Source organism: Amblyomma mixtum, chromosome 1, assembly GCF_055824585.1.
Source record: "Amblyomma mixtum isolate Tamu chromosome 1, ASM5582458v1, whole genome shotgun sequence".
NCBI lineage: Eukaryota > Metazoa > Arthropoda > Arachnida > Ixodida > Ixodidae > Amblyomma > Amblyomma mixtum.
The window spans coordinates 143,475,522-143,495,625 of NC_143012.1; the positions used below are offsets into that span (position 1 = coordinate 143,475,522).

General features: G+C 45.1%; 1 protein-coding gene across 1 annotated transcript; it reads left to right on the top strand.

Annotated features, from left to right (window-relative positions):
* The first annotated feature begins 6,411 nt into the window (after nt 1-6,411).
* LOC149367816 (carbohydrate sulfotransferase 11-like) lies at nt 6,412-18,481 on the top strand. Its single transcript, XM_089575335.1, has 2 exons — nt 6,412-7,043; nt 18,226-18,481. The coding sequence occupies exons 1-2, from the start codon at nt 6,412-6,414 to the stop codon at nt 18,479-18,481; spliced, it is 888 nt and encodes a 295-aa protein (XP_089431461.1).
* The last annotated feature ends 1,623 nt before the right edge of the window (nt 18,482-20,104 follow it).

Here is a 20,104-nt window from a genome sequence, read left to right on the forward strand (position 1 = left end):
CTGGCAGACATCCGAGACATGTTTGCCCTACCCGACCAACCCGTAGAACCATCTGACCAAGGCCATCAACCGACGTTTGATATCAACCGAGCATTACCACGGAGCAGACAAGACCAAATACGCAGTCTTCAAAAGTACAGCGATTGCTTCTCATCAGCATCGAATTTGCGACGAACCCGGCTTGCTAAACACCGCATTGTCACAGACGAACACGCCCGACCACGGCGACAGAGCCCCTACCGCGTATCGCCGCTAGAACGCCAAGCTATCAACAAGCAAGTTGAGGAAATGCTTCGTGACGACCTCATCCAGCCATCGAGGAGCCCCTGGGCAGCACCAGTCGTCCTAGTGAACAAGAAAGACGGCACCCTTCGCTTTTGCGTCGATTACCGCCGCCTGAACAGCATTACGAAGAAGGATGTCTACCCCCTCCCCCGCATCGACGATACATTGGACTGGCTCTGCAACGCTAAGTACTTCTCATCAATGAACCTGAAGAGCGGCTACTGGCAAATTGAAGTCGACGAAAGAGATCGCGAGAAGACTGCGTTCATCACACCAGACGGACTCTTCGAGTTCAAGGTGATGCCATTCGGCCTCTGCTCTGCCCCTGCGACGTTCCAGCGAGTAATGGATACGGTGCTCGCAGGCTTGAAGTGGCAAATTTGTCTATTCTACTTATATGACGTTGTTGTCTTCTTCCGAAGCTTTGAAGACCATCTCAGAAGGCTTCAGATAGTGCTGGAAACAATCAAGTATTCAGGACTAACATTGAAACCAGAGAAGTGCCACTTCGCCTACGAGGAGCTGCTGTTCCTTGGTCACGTCGTAAGCAAGGATAGAGTTCGCCCAGACCCTCAGAAGACGGCTGCGATCGCAGAGTTTCCACAGCCTAATGACAAGAAAGCTATACGCAAATTCCTGGGATTGTGCGCTTATTACCGGCGATTCGTGAAGAACTTTTCGCGCATCGCTGAACCTTTGACCCAACTTACCAAAGATGACGTGCCTTTTAAATGGGAAACGCCGCAAGCGGAAGCTTTCAAAGAGCTGAAGCGCTGCTTACAGTCCCCTCCTGTGCTCGGGCACTTTGATAAAAACGCCGAAACCGAAATCCATACCGACGCAAGCAGTGTGGGCTTAGGAGCGGTCCTCGTTCAGAAGAATGGAAGACAGGAGAAAGTTATCGCGTATGCTAGCCGTTCACTGTCGAAAGCAGAAGCCAACTATTCGACGACCGAGAAAGAATGTCTCGCCATTATTTGGGCTACTTCGAAATTTCGCCCCTACCTGTACGGACGACCATTCAAGGTTGTGAGCAATCACCATGCTCTGTGCTGGCTAGCCAATTTGAAAGATCCCTCCGGCCGCCTTGCTCGTTGGAGCCTGCGTCTTCAAGAATTCGACAGAACTGTAGTCTACAAATCTGGCCGGAAGCATTCCGACGCAGACTGCTTGTCGCGAGCCCCCGTCGACGCATCAAGCGAAGAAGAGGACGACGATGCTTTCTTAGGACCGGTAAGCGCCAGCAGTTTCGCGCAGCAGCAGCGCTCCGATCCTGAGTTGCAATGCATAGTTGATTACCTGAAAGGCATGACTGCATCGCCTCCTCGAGGATTCAAGCGCCAACTGTCGTCCTTCGTCGTTCACAATAATATCCTCCTGAAGAAGAACTTTGCGTCCAACAGGACAGTACATCTTCTTGTCGTGCCCAAGAATCTTTGGCAAGAAATTATACAGGCATGTCATGATGAGGCAACTGCGGGGCATCTCGGGATTGCTCGCACTTTGCACCGCATCCAGGAGAAGTACTATTGGCCGCGGCTAGCTGCCGACGTTTCCCATTATGTGAAAACGTGCCGTGAGTGTCAGCGACGCAAAACGCCTCCGATTAGACCAGCCGGACTCCTGAACCCCATACCACCTCCAACTAAGCCCTTTCAGCAAATAGGAATGGACCTCCTCGGTCCCTTTCCGACTTCATCATCAGCTAACAAGTGGATCATCGTGGCCACCGACTACAGGACCCGATACGCCGAAGCAAAAGCGTTGCCTAATGGTACCGCAACAGAAGTCGCAAAATTTTTTGTCGGACAAATTCTCCTGCGACACGGCGCCCCCGAAGTGATCATCACAGACAGAGGGACGGCATTTACAGCGGAGCTGACTCAAGCCATTTTAAAGTACAGCCAGACAAGCCATCGGAGGACAACTGCCTATCATCCGCAAACGAACGGACTCACAGAGCGTCTGAATAAGTCCATCGTAGACATGCTCTCCATGTACATCGACTTCGAACACAAGACGTGGGACTCTATTCTGCCCTACGTGATCTTCGCCTATAATACTGCCGCCCACGAGACAACCAGGTTTACTCCATTCCAGCTGGTATACCGCAGGAAGCCCGCGACAACACTCGACGCAATGCTCCCGCACGTTTCCGACGAACACAACCTCGACGTCGCCACCTACCTTCATCGCGCCGAGGAAGCCAGAAGACTTGCGCGGCTTCGCATTCAAGACCAGGAGCACACCGACGCCCGACGCTACAATCTGCGCCGACGAGATACGCATTACAAGCTAGGTGATCGGGTTTGGATATAAACGCCATTTCGCCGCCGTAGATTGAGCGAAAAATTGCTGCGACGCTACTTTGGCCCGTACAGGGTTCTCCGTCGCATCGGTGACCTGGACTATGAAATCATCCCCGACGGCACGACAGGATCTGAGGGACGCTGCACACGCCCGGAAGCCGTACATGTCGTACGCCTGAAGCCATATTATGAATGCTAAAGGACTCGAAGTTTTCATTCTCCGTGTTTATTTTCATTTTGAAGCATCGAGACGATGCTTCTTTGGAAGGGGGGTAATGCCACGTATCATTATAGTGTTTTTTTGTTCACGCTCAAGGCTGCAGGAAAGGGTTGTTATCATTTTTGTTCGTGACGCGAGAACCGACCAGACTAATCTCGATTGATCGCAGCCATGAAAGGATGCATCTAGGTTTTTCCAGATTACTGTAGATGATCTTGTCCTGCTATCTGGAAGTTTCCTTGCCGGCTTTAAATTGAGCGATGCCGCGAGCGGCGGACATTCGTAGTTCGACGACTGACGAGCACGTTTGTTGCTTACGCCGCCGCCGAGTAATTCAGTTCTTTTGCGGGCGCAAGTCCGCCCAAATAAAGAGCTTCGTTTGCAAGGCTTGTTGCTGTTTTCCTGACTGCTGGATTGCCGTCACTACAACGTGGCAATATTTACAACACCGTGCAACATCGAATTCAAACTGCCCAGAAGTAATTATACCTCGTAGCATCGCGATTGTGTACACATAACAATGTAAGAGGAAAACATATTGGTTTTTAACACCACAAAAAACTTAATTTCTATTTAAGAATACAGATTCTATTTAACAGACTTCTATTTAAGAATACAGATTTCGCTTTCAGACACTTCAGCATTTCTTGATTTACCTTAGACTCGTAGCTTGTCTTAATAAATCGTTGTGCACTGTTGCAAAATTTGAAATATTATTGAATAGGGACTTTTGTCCGGGCTAGTTGGTGCATATCTACATGTTGCAAAGCAGTGGGCGAACATAACCAAGGCAAGAAGGAATACATAAGACAGGACGGGCGCTGTCATTAATCAATTATTTGCTAAAAGGTTTAATGAACAACTGGTCTGCTCAAAGATTTGCCACCGCATCACCACGGCACAGGCGTGAAGCATAAATCAAAATATTTTATTAAGCATGAAATGCTTTTAGCTCCCGTTGTCGGCAGTGTGGTGAGGTCCCGCCGAGACCGAGAGCCAACATCCGGGCACGGAATTACACTCATCCGGGCACTGAAACGAGAACATCCGGGCACCGTACGAGATTTAACGAGACTCTCTAAGCCCTCCTACAGGACCGGCATGCAAAGCGCCGGTAGCTTCGCGCCGAACGGATGGTGGCTTTCCTCCCTTCCTGTACGGTGTGGTTCGGGTGTCCACCGAGATGACAGAGAATTACTGCGTCATTTCCTTTCTTCACAAAGCATTGCGTTCAAAGGGCAAGGCATCGCGCCGAATGGGTGGTGGCGTTCCTCCATACCTGTACGGTGCGGTTCGGGTGTCCACCGAGAAGACAGATTGGATTGGATTGGAAAACGTTTATTGTCAGCACTGAGCCCTAGTGGGCATTATACTAGGTGGCTTCGAGCCCATGGCTCTTGGCGACCTTGTGAGCCCACTCAGTGGCCCGGACTTGCGTCAACGGGTCTGAGCTGGCCAGTATAGCCTCCCACCGCTCTAGAGAAGGGACTGGTAGTAGGTCCGCCGGTGGCGGCGCCTTTTTGCAGCTCCATAAAATGTGGTCATATCCGGCTATCTCGCCGCATTGGTTGCAAGTAGCGTTGTATTGTGTTGGATACATGTGTGCTAGTCTCGACGGGCTAAAGAAGGCTCGCGTCTGGAGCCGACGCCACGTTACCTCCTGGCTTTTGTCGAGCTTTTTGTCTGGTGGCGGATAGATCCTCCTTTCCAGTTTAAACTGATTGGTGTATTCGTGAAATGATATGAATGCATCTCTCGTGAAATTTGGGGACTCAACCCGGCTCACTGCTCGGCTGACATAACCTCGAGCTATACTGTGAGCCAACTCGTTTCCCCTGTTCCCCGAGTGTGCCGGCACCCATATTAGTTCCACCTCTCTTTGGTCCCAGTCTTTATCTCTTAGGATTCGTTCTGCCTCCTGGGAGATCATACCCCGCGCAAAATTGTTGATAGCCACCTTGGAGTCGCTACTTATGGTGACTGCTTTGGTGCTGGCCATTGCCATGGCGATAGCCGCCTCCTCCGCTGTCCCTGAGTTTTTTGTTTTGACCGAACCGGCCGTTAATGTTTCACCCGAGTCGTTCACGGCCACGACCACAAAGGAGTTGCCTCCTTCGTATTCCGCCGCGTCTACATAGGCTGTGTATTCCGTGCCTTCGAGCTTGGCTTCAAGGGCCTTTGCTCTGGCTCTCCTCCTGCCTTCGTGAAAAGCAGGGTGCATGTTTTTTGGAAGTGGTTTAATAGTGAGTAATTTTCTAACTTTGGCCTGTAATTTTGCCTGCGCGTTTCTTTCCGGAATTCTATCATGTAATCCTAGGTTGCTCAGGATCTTTCTCCCCGGGGGTGAGGTCGCAAGCCTCCTTAATTGCGCAAATATATGTGCCTCGTATAGTTCCGTGGTGGTGTTGTAGATCCCCAGTTTAAGAAGTCTTTCCGTAGGAGTGCAGTGGGGCAGCCCCAATGCTGCTTTATATGCCTGCCTTATGATCCCATCTATTTTGTTCTGTTCCGCCAGCCCTAGCTTGAGGTAGGGAACGGCGTAAACTATTCTGCTTATCACGAAAGCCTGAACCATTCGGCAGAGATCTTTCTCTTTTGTTAGCTATTCGCCTTATGAGCCTGGCTGTCATGTTAATTGTGGACTTAAGCCTGTTTATTGTCTCTGTGTTCTTTCTATTGTCCTGTATTATAAGTCCTAGGACCCTGATTTTGTCAAGACAGAGATTTGCTGCGTAATTTCCTGTCCTCAAAAAGCTTCGAGTTCAAAGGGCAAGGCATTGCGCCGAACGGGTGATGGCGTTCCTTGGACTGCCTGGCAGCGCTACAACACGCTGTCGTGTTCCACTCCTAAAGGCGAAGCTTAAGCTTCATTAATTAGCGGTTAATTAGTCTTTAGTCATTAATAAGTAATTAGTCACTAATTAGGAATTTATCATTACTTCGTCATCAATTATGTGGGACGTAATCCAGTGGTGACGTCACAAGTGTCGCATAGGCGAAGTGGTGCGGAAAACGCTTTGGCCTCTACGCACTTTAGACAGTTTCGAACGCGCTGCATATACATTCTTGTCAGGTGTGCGTCTCGTCGTGTCCGCTTACGCTTCGTGTTATGCCCGTAAACACTTCATGCTTACTCTACTCTAGGTTAGGGGAGAGGCAGAGATATTTTTTGTTTATTATCTACAACGCCATCAACTGGCATTAGGGTCTGAGTGAAAAGTCTACGCAAGATTACGCAGCAGTGACGTACCTCGTAGTTTGAAACAAAGCAATAAGCTGACGCTCTTGGCGCCGAGTAATCCATTTCACAATTTTCGAGCAGCTTCTGGAAAAAAGGCGTTCCAAATAACAGAAGACGCAGAGAAGCACGATATTCCGCGCATGCCATATTATGGACCGAAGATATGTAACATGGCCGCGAAAGGTACAAATCACTCTATACAAATTTAACATTTATGCATATGATGAAAATTTGTCGCCTAGTTCTTTGTGACGTCTGTGGCGTTGCGGCAACGCGTGCTTTACTTTGTCATAATGATGCCATTTTTGCCAGATTGTTGTTTTCCATTTTCCTTGCAGCTTTCGCATTGCAGGTGCATGACCTACGATGATCACGCCTCTTCCCTGCAACAGACTGCTGCGAAAGAAGAATGTGACGATCTCGCTTCAAGGGTAGCCAGGGTACAAACGGTATGCCAAAAGTACCACGACATCCTCTTCCTGAACGACTCTAACGACGACCGTGCGTTCTGGAACTTTCCAAACCGCTCAAGGGGAGTGTGCACGCTGCACCTTGTGGACAGCCGCCACTTCGGCTTCTGTCCAATACCTAAGGCGGCTACTTCTAGCCTCAAGACACTTATCTTGGTGGCTGAACAGGTGAAAGATCCCGGCGATAAGGCGGACGACATTTCGCTCGAATTCGAGAGGTACCCGGCCGTCGTTCCGAGCACCTACTGGAGGAACAAGCTTGGTCGAGATTACCAAACGGCCATAGTCGTTCGTCATCCGTTCGAAAGACTTGTCTCAGCGTACGTGGACCGAGTCCGCACCACCCGGTTGTGGATAGACGGAGCTAAGAGGGTGTATCGCAATGGTTTCATCGGCAGTGGCCCTAACGGCACATTCACCTTTGGTGAGTTCGTCACTGATATACTCAAGGATCCAGTCGAAACCTGGGACGTCCACTGGGCCCCTCACACTTCACGTTGCAGGCCTTGCAGCTTCAGGTATGCTTTTTTTTCAACACCGCGATAATTTGTGAACACTAGTTTAAAAAATGTTTCTTACTTATGCACTGTACTGAATACAATGAAAGAATTTGACAGCTGCTCATGCGGATAAACAGCGCTAGCTGGCGCGGCATGATTATGTACGGAATAATACATCCCGTGCCGGACGCCATGCAGGGTCCCACGCCCCGCAGAAAATTCCGTTTCTAGTATTGTTCGTTTCTTTTTAAAAGATCGTCAGAAACAAATATTGAGAACTCACTGTAGGCACTTCAGTACTGAGAGGACCTGTATTTTTGATGAGGGAAGAAATAAATTTCTTAAAAGCGCGAAAGACCACTGTAGCTTCACCGTTTTTTTGTAAATGTTTTTTGCACACCATTTGCACAGCCACTAAGTCCCACAATCACTAGAAAATGTGCTGCCGCAGACACTTCACGTTCCTCATATGTTTCCATTTCTTGGATTTATTTTTCGCCTCTTAGCAAAACACTACCTCATCTAATGTATTTTGGCTAAAGCACTAATCATTATTCGAGCAGCTGTTTTTGTTCCGTCGCTGAGTGTGTTTTGATGTAGGAGAATCCCTTTCGTGCAACAGACAGTTTGCGAAACTCATTCTGTTAAGTTTAAGAGGGTTGGCTAAGAGTCTGTACATTATTTGCTGCAACTGAAGCGAAGTTAAGCGGGCAAACTGGCAGCTAAACTATCAACGCGCATTACATATGTGACTTAACAACTGAAGAAGCCTCGCGTGCTATATATGAACTGACACTCCAAGTTTAGTACACTGTTAAAGCTTTTTTATCCCGGGGCGTTTAATACTATTTTGTGTGGTGACAACATTAGTTTTCTCTGAATATCATACTAATCGTTAAACTGAGTACAGTTGGTGGCATACTCATCGGTTTTGAAAGGGATAAGCCTATATAGGAGCGCATGCTAGTTGAGCTACGTCAACACCACACCTGCGCTTCTTCACAGGGGTAAAATGGCCTGAACGAAAGAACACTCTTTCCTTTCATCGACGGTCATATCTCTCTATGAACTACTCAAACAGAATGAAAACAAAGGAAACAAATGATCAGGCACACGTCGTGTCGGCAGGCCTTCTTTTAAAGGATGACTCGGCGCGATCGCCAGTTTTTTTTTCGTTCACTCAGCAGGTAATCAATGCTTCTTAACTCACGCCGGTGATGGAAAAGAAAGGTGTACCTCATAATACCCGCCGCGGTGGCTCAGTGGTTACGGCGCTCGGCTGCTGACCCGAAAGACGCGGGTTCGATCCCAGCCGCGGCGGCCGAATTTCGATGAAGGCGAAATTCTAGCGGCCCGTGTGCTGTGCGATGTCGGTGCACGTTAAAGAACCCCAGCTGGTCGAAATTTCCGGAGTCCTTCACCACGGCGTCCCTCATAGCCATAGTTGCTTCGGGACGTTAAACCCCAATAAACCAATAAACCAAACTATACCTCGTAATAGCAATAGCGTTGTTGAGGAATGAACTTGTACCAAAAAGTACGTATAATCTGGTGCATTCGACACTGCATTCTACATAAGATCAAACTTTTTAGTTGTACACAAAAAAGACGCCTAAATGAACACCGAAGTCGCTTGCAATTGGTTTTTGTTCTTAATAGACATTATAATAAGAGAGTAATTACTCATTGACGTCCACCCGAGCGCAGCCATACGGCTACAAAGGAAAGCTATACAGCTTTCTCAGACACTTCGTAGTTAAAGAAAAATTCGTCCTGGTCCGGTGTTCGAACCCAGGACCACCGCTACACCGGAGCAGTCGCTCTACCAATTGAGCTAACCAGGACGGCAAGCTTATGGTAGGGCGAGAGCGAATTGATCAATAACTCGAAGTGGGAACAGTGTTGACCAAATATTTAGGGGAATCCCCAAGGTGGAGTAGATTTGTAATAAGGGAGTAATTCCTCATTGACGTCCACCCGAGCGCAGCCATACGGCTACAAAGGAAAGCTATACAGCTTTCTCAGAAACTTCGTAGTTAAAGAAAAATTCGTCCTGGTCCGGGGTTCGAACCCAGGACCACCGCTACACCGGAGCAGTCGCTCTACCAACTGAGCTAACCAGGACGGCAAGCTTATGGTAGGGCGAGAGGGAATTGATCAATAACTCGAAGTGGGAACAGTGTTGACCAAATGTTTAGGGGAATCCCCCAAGGTGGAGTAGATTTGTAATAAGGGGGTAATTACTCATTGACGTCCACCCGAGCGCAGCCATACGGCTACAAAGGAAAGCTATACAGCTTTCTCAGAAACTTCGTAGTTAAAGAAAAATTCGTCCTGGTCCGGGGTTCGAACCCAGGACCACCGCTACACCGGAGCAGTCGCTCTACCAATTAAGCTAACCAGGACGGCAAGCTTATGGTAGGGTGAGAGCGAATTGATCAATAACTCGACGTGGGAACAGTGTTGACCAAATGTTTAGGGGAATCCCCCAAGGTGGAGTAGATTTGTAATAAGGGAGTAATTACTCATTGACGTCCACCCGAGCGCAGCCATACGGCTACAAAGGAAAGCTATACAGCTTTCTCAGAAACTTCGTAGATAAAGAAAAATTCGTCCTGGAGACATTGAGTCTGTGGTGTTTCCCGCTTGTGGTTATGCTTCTTTGGCTGTAATGCTACATATAATGCTGCAAGATTTCACCACTCGAGTCGGACTCGTAACACCAAAATCCTCTGTGATCACTGAAAAAGCCCGTGAAGAGACCTCCGAGATCACTGTCTGAAGATGAAAGCCAATGTAGCGCCGCCATTAAAATCCGCGTAGAAAATTTTGCTTTTTTTTTGTTTATGGGGCTCAACGTCCCAAGGTTACTCAATGTAGAAAATTGTCCTGGTGAAGCCGAAGTGGGTACCCCTTCATTTAAGGTTATTGAATTTCGTACTTCCAAAAAGCCTCATTTCCTATGAATTTAGGTTGTTTGCCGTAATGAAAACGGCAATATTACAGGAAAACTTGCACTTTTTTCAGTGCCCCTTAAATAATGGCTCACTTGGCAGAATGAAGGCTCTACTGGCGACTTAATTAGAAAAAAAAAATTCCACTAAACCACGCAAGTGACAAAGACGTATTACAAGAAAGATAAGATAATCATGGTGTCAAGAGAGCAATTCTAAAATTTCTCCTTTGAAACCGTGATCTTCCTTAGAGCCATGCATTTCAAGAGAAAGACATGCCATATATCGAATCCCCTCGATTGGTATGCATAGTTGTCATTGCACTAACCAGATTCATTTCAGGAGCTGGCATTAATTCAAAATGATAACACAGCATTTTTTCCTTGCGGAATTTCGCCGCGGCTCTGAATAAACTTGCCAAAACTGGACAACGATTCAAGGCATTAAAGCTTTGCAAAGAAAATATTTTTTTGTTGATGGCATGGCTTTTGTTGCGAATGACCATTAGCAGTTTTTTTTTTTATGAATAGGCACTACAGTAACTTAGCCCAAACCAACACAGAAACAGTAATTCACAGGTGGTGTTTTTCTTTCAAGAAAGAAAAAGTACATTCTGAATAGCTAAGTTACATTGATTACAGACTGCGATAGTATCATGATCTTTTCTTAGAATTCTTGTCTGAGGATTATCCGTATATGCATTGAGCTGTCTGCAATTTTTGCATGCCGAATTCAGTGCGAAATCAGTTGTCGCTTCACCCCACCCCAGACATCTGTGTTGCAGCTGAGCTCCCGCTTCAAGCAAGCAGCCTCCACGCTTCAGAAGCACCACCTACCAGCAAACTTCTCACCGCACTCCCTAGCTGACGGCTGCCTCCGCATCCACCGCACTCCCCCCCCCCCCCCCCCCCCCACACACACACACAAACTCACAATATCGGTGACCTCACCGTCCAGAAGCGCCCCACTGCCTAAAATCTATCATTCACAAGCGCCGCCCAGGCCACAAAAAATCCCTTCTCCCTCCACCCAGCATCTATGCACAAAAATCTCAGGTAGCAGAGGAACGAAAAATAGACTGCCAAATCCACTCCACGATGCGGTGCGAAAGCAAGCTCCGAAGTCCAGACTTTTAAGTTTTGTAAGCCTCTATTTGCTTTATTGAATGCTTAAGCACGGGAGAAAGATGACACAAATAAGGTTGCGTAGCCTGCTTATACTCGTAAAATGAACATTAGGTCCGAAGAGATAGAAACTATATTATTTACTACAAAATTTACGTATAAATTAAATAATAAGGAACCAAGAATGCTCTCTAGTGGGACACCCGAGACTATTGCTTCCCGTTTAGATAATAGGTCATCTATTTGTACAAATTGCTTTTGATGACAAAGATAACTGAATAACATACCAAAAGCATGTATCCGAGTACCGTAATGGTTTAATTTATCGAAAATAATACAGTGATATGTTGTCGAAGGGTTGAGTAAAATACACAAAAACGCCAAGAACTAAATTCTTATGCTCAAAGCATTGTAAAATATACACTTTTCGGCCAAGAAATTGAAGTTCTGTGGACATATGATTTTGGAGCCGTGCTGTGATTTTTTTCTTATGGTATATTTATTGCAATAAACAAGAAAGGTGTTTGAACAAGATGTTTTCCAAACCTTCAGAGAGTACGTCAAGTACTGATTTCGGATGGTGGTTCGAGACATTTCGGCTATCAACTTTTTTTTGTAGAGCAGAATCACTCGTGCCATTTGCATTCTTGATGGATAAAATGTTGTTGATAGACAAAGATTGCAAGTATATATTAATGTCACACTTATAATATAGAGGACTTACTTTACCGGTCTAATATTTACATAATCGGCGTCAGAGCTATGCGAAACCTTTAAACATGAAAACATTGAACAAACTACTTCAATGTATGTTGATTGTTTAAAAATATCTGCCTCTCCCGTAAACGAGAGTAGAGTAAGCATGAAATGTTTACGGGCCTAATGTCATCTCGGTGGACACCCGAACCGCACCGTACAGGAAGGGAGGAACGCCACCACCCGTTCAGCGCGATGCCTTGCCATTTGAACGCAAGGCTTTTTGAGGAAAGGAAATGGCGCAGTAATTCTCTGCCATCTCGGTGGACACCCGAACCGCACCGTAAAGGAAGGGAGGAACGCCACCACCCGTTCGGCGCGATGCCTTGCCCTTTGAACGCAGCGCTTCTCCCCCGGATCATCATCATCATCATTTATTTTACCCTTAAAGGCCTCTGTTGAGGCATTACATAAGGGGGGGGGGACAAAGCAAATGCAACTGAGAATAATACGTTAATACAACAAAACATAATGCAATACAATAAAATGAAAAACGATACATCACAATACAGCGTTGGTCAATAATGAAGGGCGCAAGGCTGAATTAGGCGGTAACAACAACAACAACAACAAGAAAAAGAATAAGTGTAACTGGGTGAAGTTTGAGCAGTGTCTTTCATTCAGTACAGTGATTAATTAATGCCTGTCGAAATTTAGTAGCGTCGCGCTCGTTAACAATGTAGTCGGGTAGCAGGTTCCAATTTTCTATTGCAGTTGGAAGAAAAGATTTATTAAATGCCAAGGTCGATCCATGTATACGTTGAATGCTGAGGAGGTTAAACAGGCGCCGCGATGTTCTGATGGGAGCTAGTATTAATGTGTCACGAAGATCAGGAAAATTGTAATATAACTTATGAAAGAGGCAGAGTCGTGCGATTTTCCGTCGGAGCTCTAGTGGCGGGATGTTGAGTGAAGATTTAATACTGGTGATACTGCTGTGTCTATTGTAATTTGAGGATATAAAACGGGCTGCTCGGTTTTGAACGGCTTCTAAGGTGTTAATTAAGTATGACAACGAAGTGTAACATGGCATTTATGTGCTTTTTGCACGCGTTATTAGAAATCGGAAATTATAATTCCGTGCATTATCAAACGCACAGCTCAACTGATATCTTGATAAACATTGAGAAGGCACTGGCAGCAGTTATTTTTTGTCTCGTTTGGAGACCAACCGGCGCTTGCATGCCGGTCGCGTAGGAGGGCTTACAGAGTCTCGTTAAATCTCGTTAAGTCTCGTACGGTGCCCGGATGTTCTCGTTTTAGAGCCCGGATGACTGGAATTCAGTGCCCGGATGAGTGGAATTCAGTGCCCGGATGAGTAGATTTCAGTGCCCGGATGAGTGGATTTCAGTGCCCGGATGACTGGAATTCAGTGCCCGGATGAGTAGATTTCAGTGCCCGGATGACTGGAATTCAGTGCCCGGATGAGTAGATTTCAGTGCCCGGATGAGTGGATTTCAGTGCCCGGATGATGACTCTCGGTCTCGGCGTGACGTCACCACACTGCCGACAACGGGAGCTAAAAGCATTTCATGCTTAATAACGTATTCGCATTAGCTGGGCCTAGAATAATGTTATATGGCGAGGACCCTGTGATATCTTTTCCGTCAACAAAAATCCTTAATAGCATTAACCACTGCATCACCTTTCAGTGTTTCTCACTCGCGGACATTTTAAACCACGGAAACTTTTCCCAGTCCTGCCCACGCCCGTTAATATCGGTCTTGTTACTCCACAATTGGCTTGTAAGACCTGAAGACGTAGCAAAATAACAAAAATAATACGCATCCCTGTACTTTTTATTTTCTTATTTACAACAGAATGGAATTGTTTGAAAGCAAGAAGGTCCGCTTTATCACGGGAATGCATAGATTTTTTGAAAAGTCGCTTTTTCTTAAACTTTGCGGAGTTCACCTATAATTCCAGGATTTTTATAATTTTTGTTTTTCAAGCGTTCCTTTCATAAGATCTAAAAGGACGCGCTAAAAATGCATTTCTAACATAATTTATTAATTTCACATTTATTTCACATTTTTTGTCCCAATCTTCAAACTGCAATACGAATCCTTTCTAAGTACACTAGGAATAATATTGTGAACCTTCAGATATACACTTTTGCCAGCTGACTATATTTATAATGCATAAAAAATACACTAAAAATATATATTAAATACATTATTTTAAATTAAAAATATACTAAAAAATATACATTACATACATTAGATTAAATTAAGAATATACTAAAATAGGCATTAAATGCATTAAAAATATTTCCACTTCGGCTCATAAAATCTCTAATAGATGGCTTAAATAGATGAGACGGCTTAATGTTGTCAACATCATCGTATTTACCATCAATCAAGAGGTCTTTAACATTGCAAGGTCACGTGACAGAATTGAAAGGGTAAAGATGTCTCCACAGAGCAAATGCCGACAGAAAGTGACGCAACAAACAAGAAGTTCTTTTGTTTTTCTTTTATCAAACAAGATGAAGTTCTACAAGTGTCATACTAGTTTCATACATTGCTTGCCTTATATATATCCTCCGAGGCACGATGCATTATCTTGGCCGGTGAGGCGTTTTTTGCGCTAAGGCTGTGGGCCCCCAATTGTCGCAGAAGTGCCGTACTGGTGGTGTTCCAGTCTGGAGGCGATCTGAAACCGAACTGCTAGTGGAAACTTGCGTCAGGCATGGGTCAGGAGTCGAACTGTCAACCAACAACCCACGGGCGTCTAAGAGAGTCAGTCGGCCTTTCCAGTCGGGTTCCATTTCGCTGGTGTGTTCATGCCCTGAAGTATCCAAGGCGCCTTTGCCCGTATAATTATATGACGTTCTCAACACGCAATGTAAATAGGTGGTGATTGCCATCCTACTAGAAGTTAATATACACGAAATGATGACAGGAATGGAAAAGTTTTCGCTGTTCCCCGAAACCTCGTTTCGAGCCTTAGATTGTTCCACAGTAGCTTGAAGTGTAATGGAAATATGTTTAAGCAGACTGCCGATTTGGTAGAAAAGAAGTGTACATTGAACGAATTAATTGCGTATTTATGAAAGTACACTTTGAATACATTGCCAACCTGCAAATGCAATTTCCTGAACTCAATTTTGAGCATTAGATTGTTGAACGGCGACTTGAAGTGTGCTGCAAATATGCTCACGCGGACCACCCAACTTTAAAACTGAAGTATACTTTGGACGAATTAATTGCGTATTTACGAATGTGCACTCGATATAAATTGTTAACACGCAAATGCCATTTCCCAAACGCGATTTCGAGCACTAGGCTGTTATACGACAGCTATAAAGTCTGCTGCAAATATGTTTAAAAGGACTGCCCGTTTGTTAGAAGTGACGTATACTTCCGACAAATTAAAATAATATTTGCGAAAGTACACATTTAATACATTGAAGCTATGCTAAAACCGAACACATATTTTTTCACGCATTTGAAACGTGCTCGTAGTATGTTTTAAGTGTGGTTCTTTTGGCAGATTTTAAGATTATATATAGAATACCAAGCATGAAAATTTTTGGAAGCTATTTCCTACATATATTTAGTGCTTTCGTGAATACAAAATATGTTAAAATTCAGTATAAATATCCTACCGTATATTCAAAATATATTAGTTTTCGCTAGGGGTTACGAATTAAATGCTTATTATAGATGGATAAAAAACAACCCACAAACGCTTTGTATGCTGATGAGTCGTGGTATCGCAGTAATAGGGTCAGCATCCACCTTACGCTATACTGGCATATCATCACTACAGGAACAAGAATAGCTATTGTAACATATTCCATATATCACAATTAGCTTCAATCGCATCTATTGAAGTTTCTGAAGTAGGCTGATTTTTAATGTGTGACCACGCATTGCTTTTAAGGACATTCTAAAATTCACCATTTTACAGGAAATAGATGCATTATACCGATTTTTATTTAGAAATTTTAATATGTAATCTAAAAATGTGAGAAAGACAGAAACACTGTCATCTGAAAGACGACAACATGCTGCAATACCAGTATGAACACCAGTATGAACACAGCTTCATAACTATCAGGCACAACAAAAAATTCCGCGAGCAAATGAGCTGATATTCCGTCTTCCACAGTTTGACTTCATTCTTTTTCCCGAGTAGAAATTAAAGCGTTATTTGCCTTGTAACTGTTTTTAGTGCAAAGGCTAGCGAAAGAAGCACTCAGAGGGCACTTCAGGCTGCTTACGTCCCGTGAAGGCGAAACCATTAGTGCGTCATTCTCAGTGTTTGGCGGAGGTGAAGAAGGCCACGTTTGTGGCAGCTCAGCTGGTGCAGGGGTCGGCGGCGACTACAAGAGCGAAAGATGCGGGTCACGTGGCTCACTCGGTGCGGCAGGGAACCTGCACTGCCCAGGCGGCGCTGCAGTAGTTCTACAGGACGGCTAATTATAAATGGCTTCTTTGAGCCCCTTTGGACGTTGCGAACGGGAGACAACATTCTGACTGGTTAAAGGTCCGCGTTTGGCTAAAAGCATTTCTCGCAGCCAGAGCAAGGGAGTGAAGTAGGCGACCTGGGTCACATTGCTGTATTACTTGGCCAAATAGTGAGATCAGTAATCGAGTGTTTCTGCTCCTCGCCTCCGGAAACAAAACAGAACGTGGCTCGCTGCGTTGCTCGCTTGTTGTGAGCCTGTTATTTTACCGTCTCTTGCTCTCCGGCCGGCTAATCCTATAAATGCGAAGACCAACTGAAGGGGTCGTAGAACTGTTACTCCAAAGACAAGTGCCGACTGTTTTGCGTGCTCTTGTTTGCCTTTTCCCCCTAATCTTCAGGACTGTATCCCCCCCACCATATATATATGTCTCTACCAATCCCCGCCTGCGTGGCATTTCCGGAGCCGACGCTGAGGCCTGGCCTCGCGAGGTATCTGTGTCTGCCTACGTCACTTCGCTCCAAGCGCCGGGGCTTCGCGTCCAGCGACGCTGGCAGCCGAGAGTTGAGTTGAGTTGTATGCTACAGCCAGACGCTGACGCGCTGCCGAAGAAACGTTGGCTTGCCGGATTCTTCACACATGCTTTACCCGCACACACGTGCGCTTTACGCCACCCTAAAATTTATGGATCTGGCAGGGCTTTTCAATGTCAATTGAGATGATTTGCGCCCAGAAAGACGGGCTCAACACCAACGTAAAAGACGGAAACACCAGTAGGAGTCGATAGAATCTGCAGTCATAGCAAAGCGTCAAGCATTAGCGGTGCGGCATTAACAGTATAAGCGTACCAGAAAACAACCTGAAACTGCCGTAGAACGGGCGCAGCGACTATATGTAGACGCCCTTTCCCACAAGTATAAACTAATCTCGAAGTCTCCCATGGAGCGCACTACCGAGGTACGGGATCGACAAGCTGCCAAAACTACAAAGCAGAGAGATGCTTCCACTGGAAGCGAATCGTCAAGCTAAGGCAGTTCAATGAATGCGGAAGGCTGAGGGACGACAACAGCAGCATGTCTCCGCTGCGGGATTTCCCGAAGTATCCAATTTGCAATCTCTGTTTCAAGCTTTTTGAACGCCTTACGACAATCTTCCATTGCATTTCAGAAAAAAATTCATGTTAGTGGAAGCTTCAACCATCATTATTCCAAAACTGCCACTTTGTAGAACGATAGGAAAACGAGAATGGCTTCTCTTTATCCCCACCCAGCAGGATTACAGCTTAAAAAAAAGATGAGTAGATCTGATCTATCACAACAGGTCAATAATCGAAGGCGCTTCATGTTGGTCAAATTACTTTACCGACACACAAATAACTTTTGTAGTGTTCAAACCTGATCGTTGACAAACACAGTTTGACTTGGAAAAATACCGCTAGGATATCTGGGCTTCGAACATTCTAGACATAAGATGTCAATAAAACACGTTCACTAAAACTTCTGAAAAGAGTTCTTCATAGCCAGACTGTTCTTCACAGGGGCGAATAGGTGCTATCGTATATATAACAAATGTACTCAAACGGTTGAATAGTTAATTTTTTTTTTCTGTGCAGCAATCTGTTTGTTTAAACAGGTGAAAGTTATACTGCCTTTTAAAATAACCAAGATGTTCACAGACGAAACTTCGGCATTTCCCCGAATGCTCCGAGATCTTCAGAAAGATTACTCTCTGTGAATGCCATGTACAATTGGATTTAATTTTTTATAACCTTGAGCGATAAGCTAAGGAGAAAACACGTTCATCAGAATTCTTCCAGCAATTATCTCTCCTGTCTTTGTCCCGAATACTTTAACTCGCCTTGGCGCGGGGCTTCAAAACTCCTCGCCTTTTCAATTGTAATCAGGCACTGAGCATGAAAATAAAAAAAACTACTTTCCTTTCTCTCCGACCAGGTATGATCTGATTATGAAGGTGGAGACGCTCGAGCGTGACCTGCAGGACCTGCTCCCCAAACTCGGACTCACCGGCTGGAAATTTCCGAAGAGGAATGCGAAGAGTCCCCGCAAGGCCTTGGACGCAAGGCGCGCATTCGCTCGCCACTTCTCAGAGCTCACGCGACAACAGGTGCTGCAGTTGCACGCCATCTACTTGTACGACTTTGAACTGTATGGGTACAAGCTGGAAGGGTACACAAGTCCTGTCTTATAAACTGTAATGCCCAGATGCAAGAGCACAGTAAATAACTAATCCCGAGACCCAACAGTATTGTAAGATGAGTCATAAAATATTGTTTGAAAACAAAAATAATCTTTGAAGGTTCACGACACTGCCATGTCAAAATTATAAACCTTCAGTCAATTTTGTTCAAAGACGGCATGCATGATATTTAAGGACCAGGTCTGCCCATGAAATATAATCAAATTATAACACGGAATATATAAAGAAAGAACCATATTCAGGGCGCGATGTGACGTATAAAGGAGGGATTAAAATAGTGTTTACGCGACAACGTATACAGCTCGTTCGGTTGAAAAGCCGTCGGCGTAGGCGGTACCGCCTGTCGGAAATAATTGGGGAGGCCAAAAAGTCGTATCAAGGTAATTTGTGGTCCTAGTGATTGTTGATTGATTGCTGTGTGATAAGCGATCATGAGTTAATGAAAGAATTGTAATTAATTGATTGATAAAACAAACGAAGAAATTGGAAAAGTGTGTTCAAGTTGTCAAAATGCTCAGAAAAACCAATGCTTAGTAATGCGAATTAAGAAATTTTAGACTGTGTAATTAGCAATAAATTAATTGAAACAATTGAAAGAAGAATGCGTTCAAACTTGTCAAACTGCTCAGAATGGAAACCGTAACCCACTAAGCTATCGCGTCATACCCTGAAGGGCCTACTTGACTGAAATTTTGCAAACCGTAAAAAGGTTGTTCTTTCAGAGTACACCTCCGGATTGTGATACCCACAAAAGATTGCGGTCCAGTTTGAAGCAGCTAAGGTGCGAACGGCAAGCAGAAAATCAGAGTTTCCAATATCGAACCTGGAAATAAAAATATTCAACTCCGTTCCCAGCTCCACTTACGCTCTGCATAGAATTTTTTTCAATGTTCTACAATTGGTAGTTGAGAAGTTTGCAAAATTTCGCAACTAATGCAAAATTTCAGCGCAGTTCACCAGCAGTTTCAGCTTTCCGATAGATTGAGGCTAAAAATTCTAGCAAGATGTGTATGTACAATTAGAGACAACTTGTTAATAATGCGAAAGCATTACTAGGCTATGTCGGCGGCTTTCTGTCATGAAAACCGTTTCGGCAGCGATTGTGCGAAATTATAACAAGATATCTTCTCAAAAGCTTTTATAATCAAAGAATGCGTGGATGCGGCGCAAAACTTTTGGTGCCGATTGGATCATTAATTATTTAATTAGAGGCAAAAAAGTCACCAAAAGTGGGCGTGTTGGGCTGGGCCAGGAGTGGCGAGAAATTTGGATCAGTAGAAGTGCACTGCCACGTGACACACCATGTGATGTACCACGTGATTGTCTCACGTGACGTGAGAAGTGCTTGTATTACCAAGTCAGCATATTTGAACGGGCAAGCATTCCAACAGCACATGTGCGCTGTGCTGTGCGTGTAACATGGTTATTGTGTTGATTAAAAAAAATGACCTGCCTTCTGCTTTTCCTTCTCATTTTTCCGGCCCGTGCAAAGGCATTCCTGCCCGTGCATAGGGATTTCGAGCATAGGTGCATTGAACTCGAAGTATATAGACAAAAACAGCTGGATGTCCAAAAATGCAGCTCTACAGAATTAAGTGCAGTGTAAAGAGAAAG

Bases quoted from the DNA above. Each gene is read 5' to 3' on its own strand.
- LOC149367816 (XM_089575335.1), top strand. From the start codon at position 6,412: ATGACCTACGATGATCACGCCTCTTCCCTGCAACAGACTGCTGCGAAA. The intron at 7,044-18,225 runs GTATGCTTTTTT...CTCTCCGACCAG, and splicing joins TGCAGGCCTTGCAGCTTCAG to GTATGATCTGATTATGAAGG.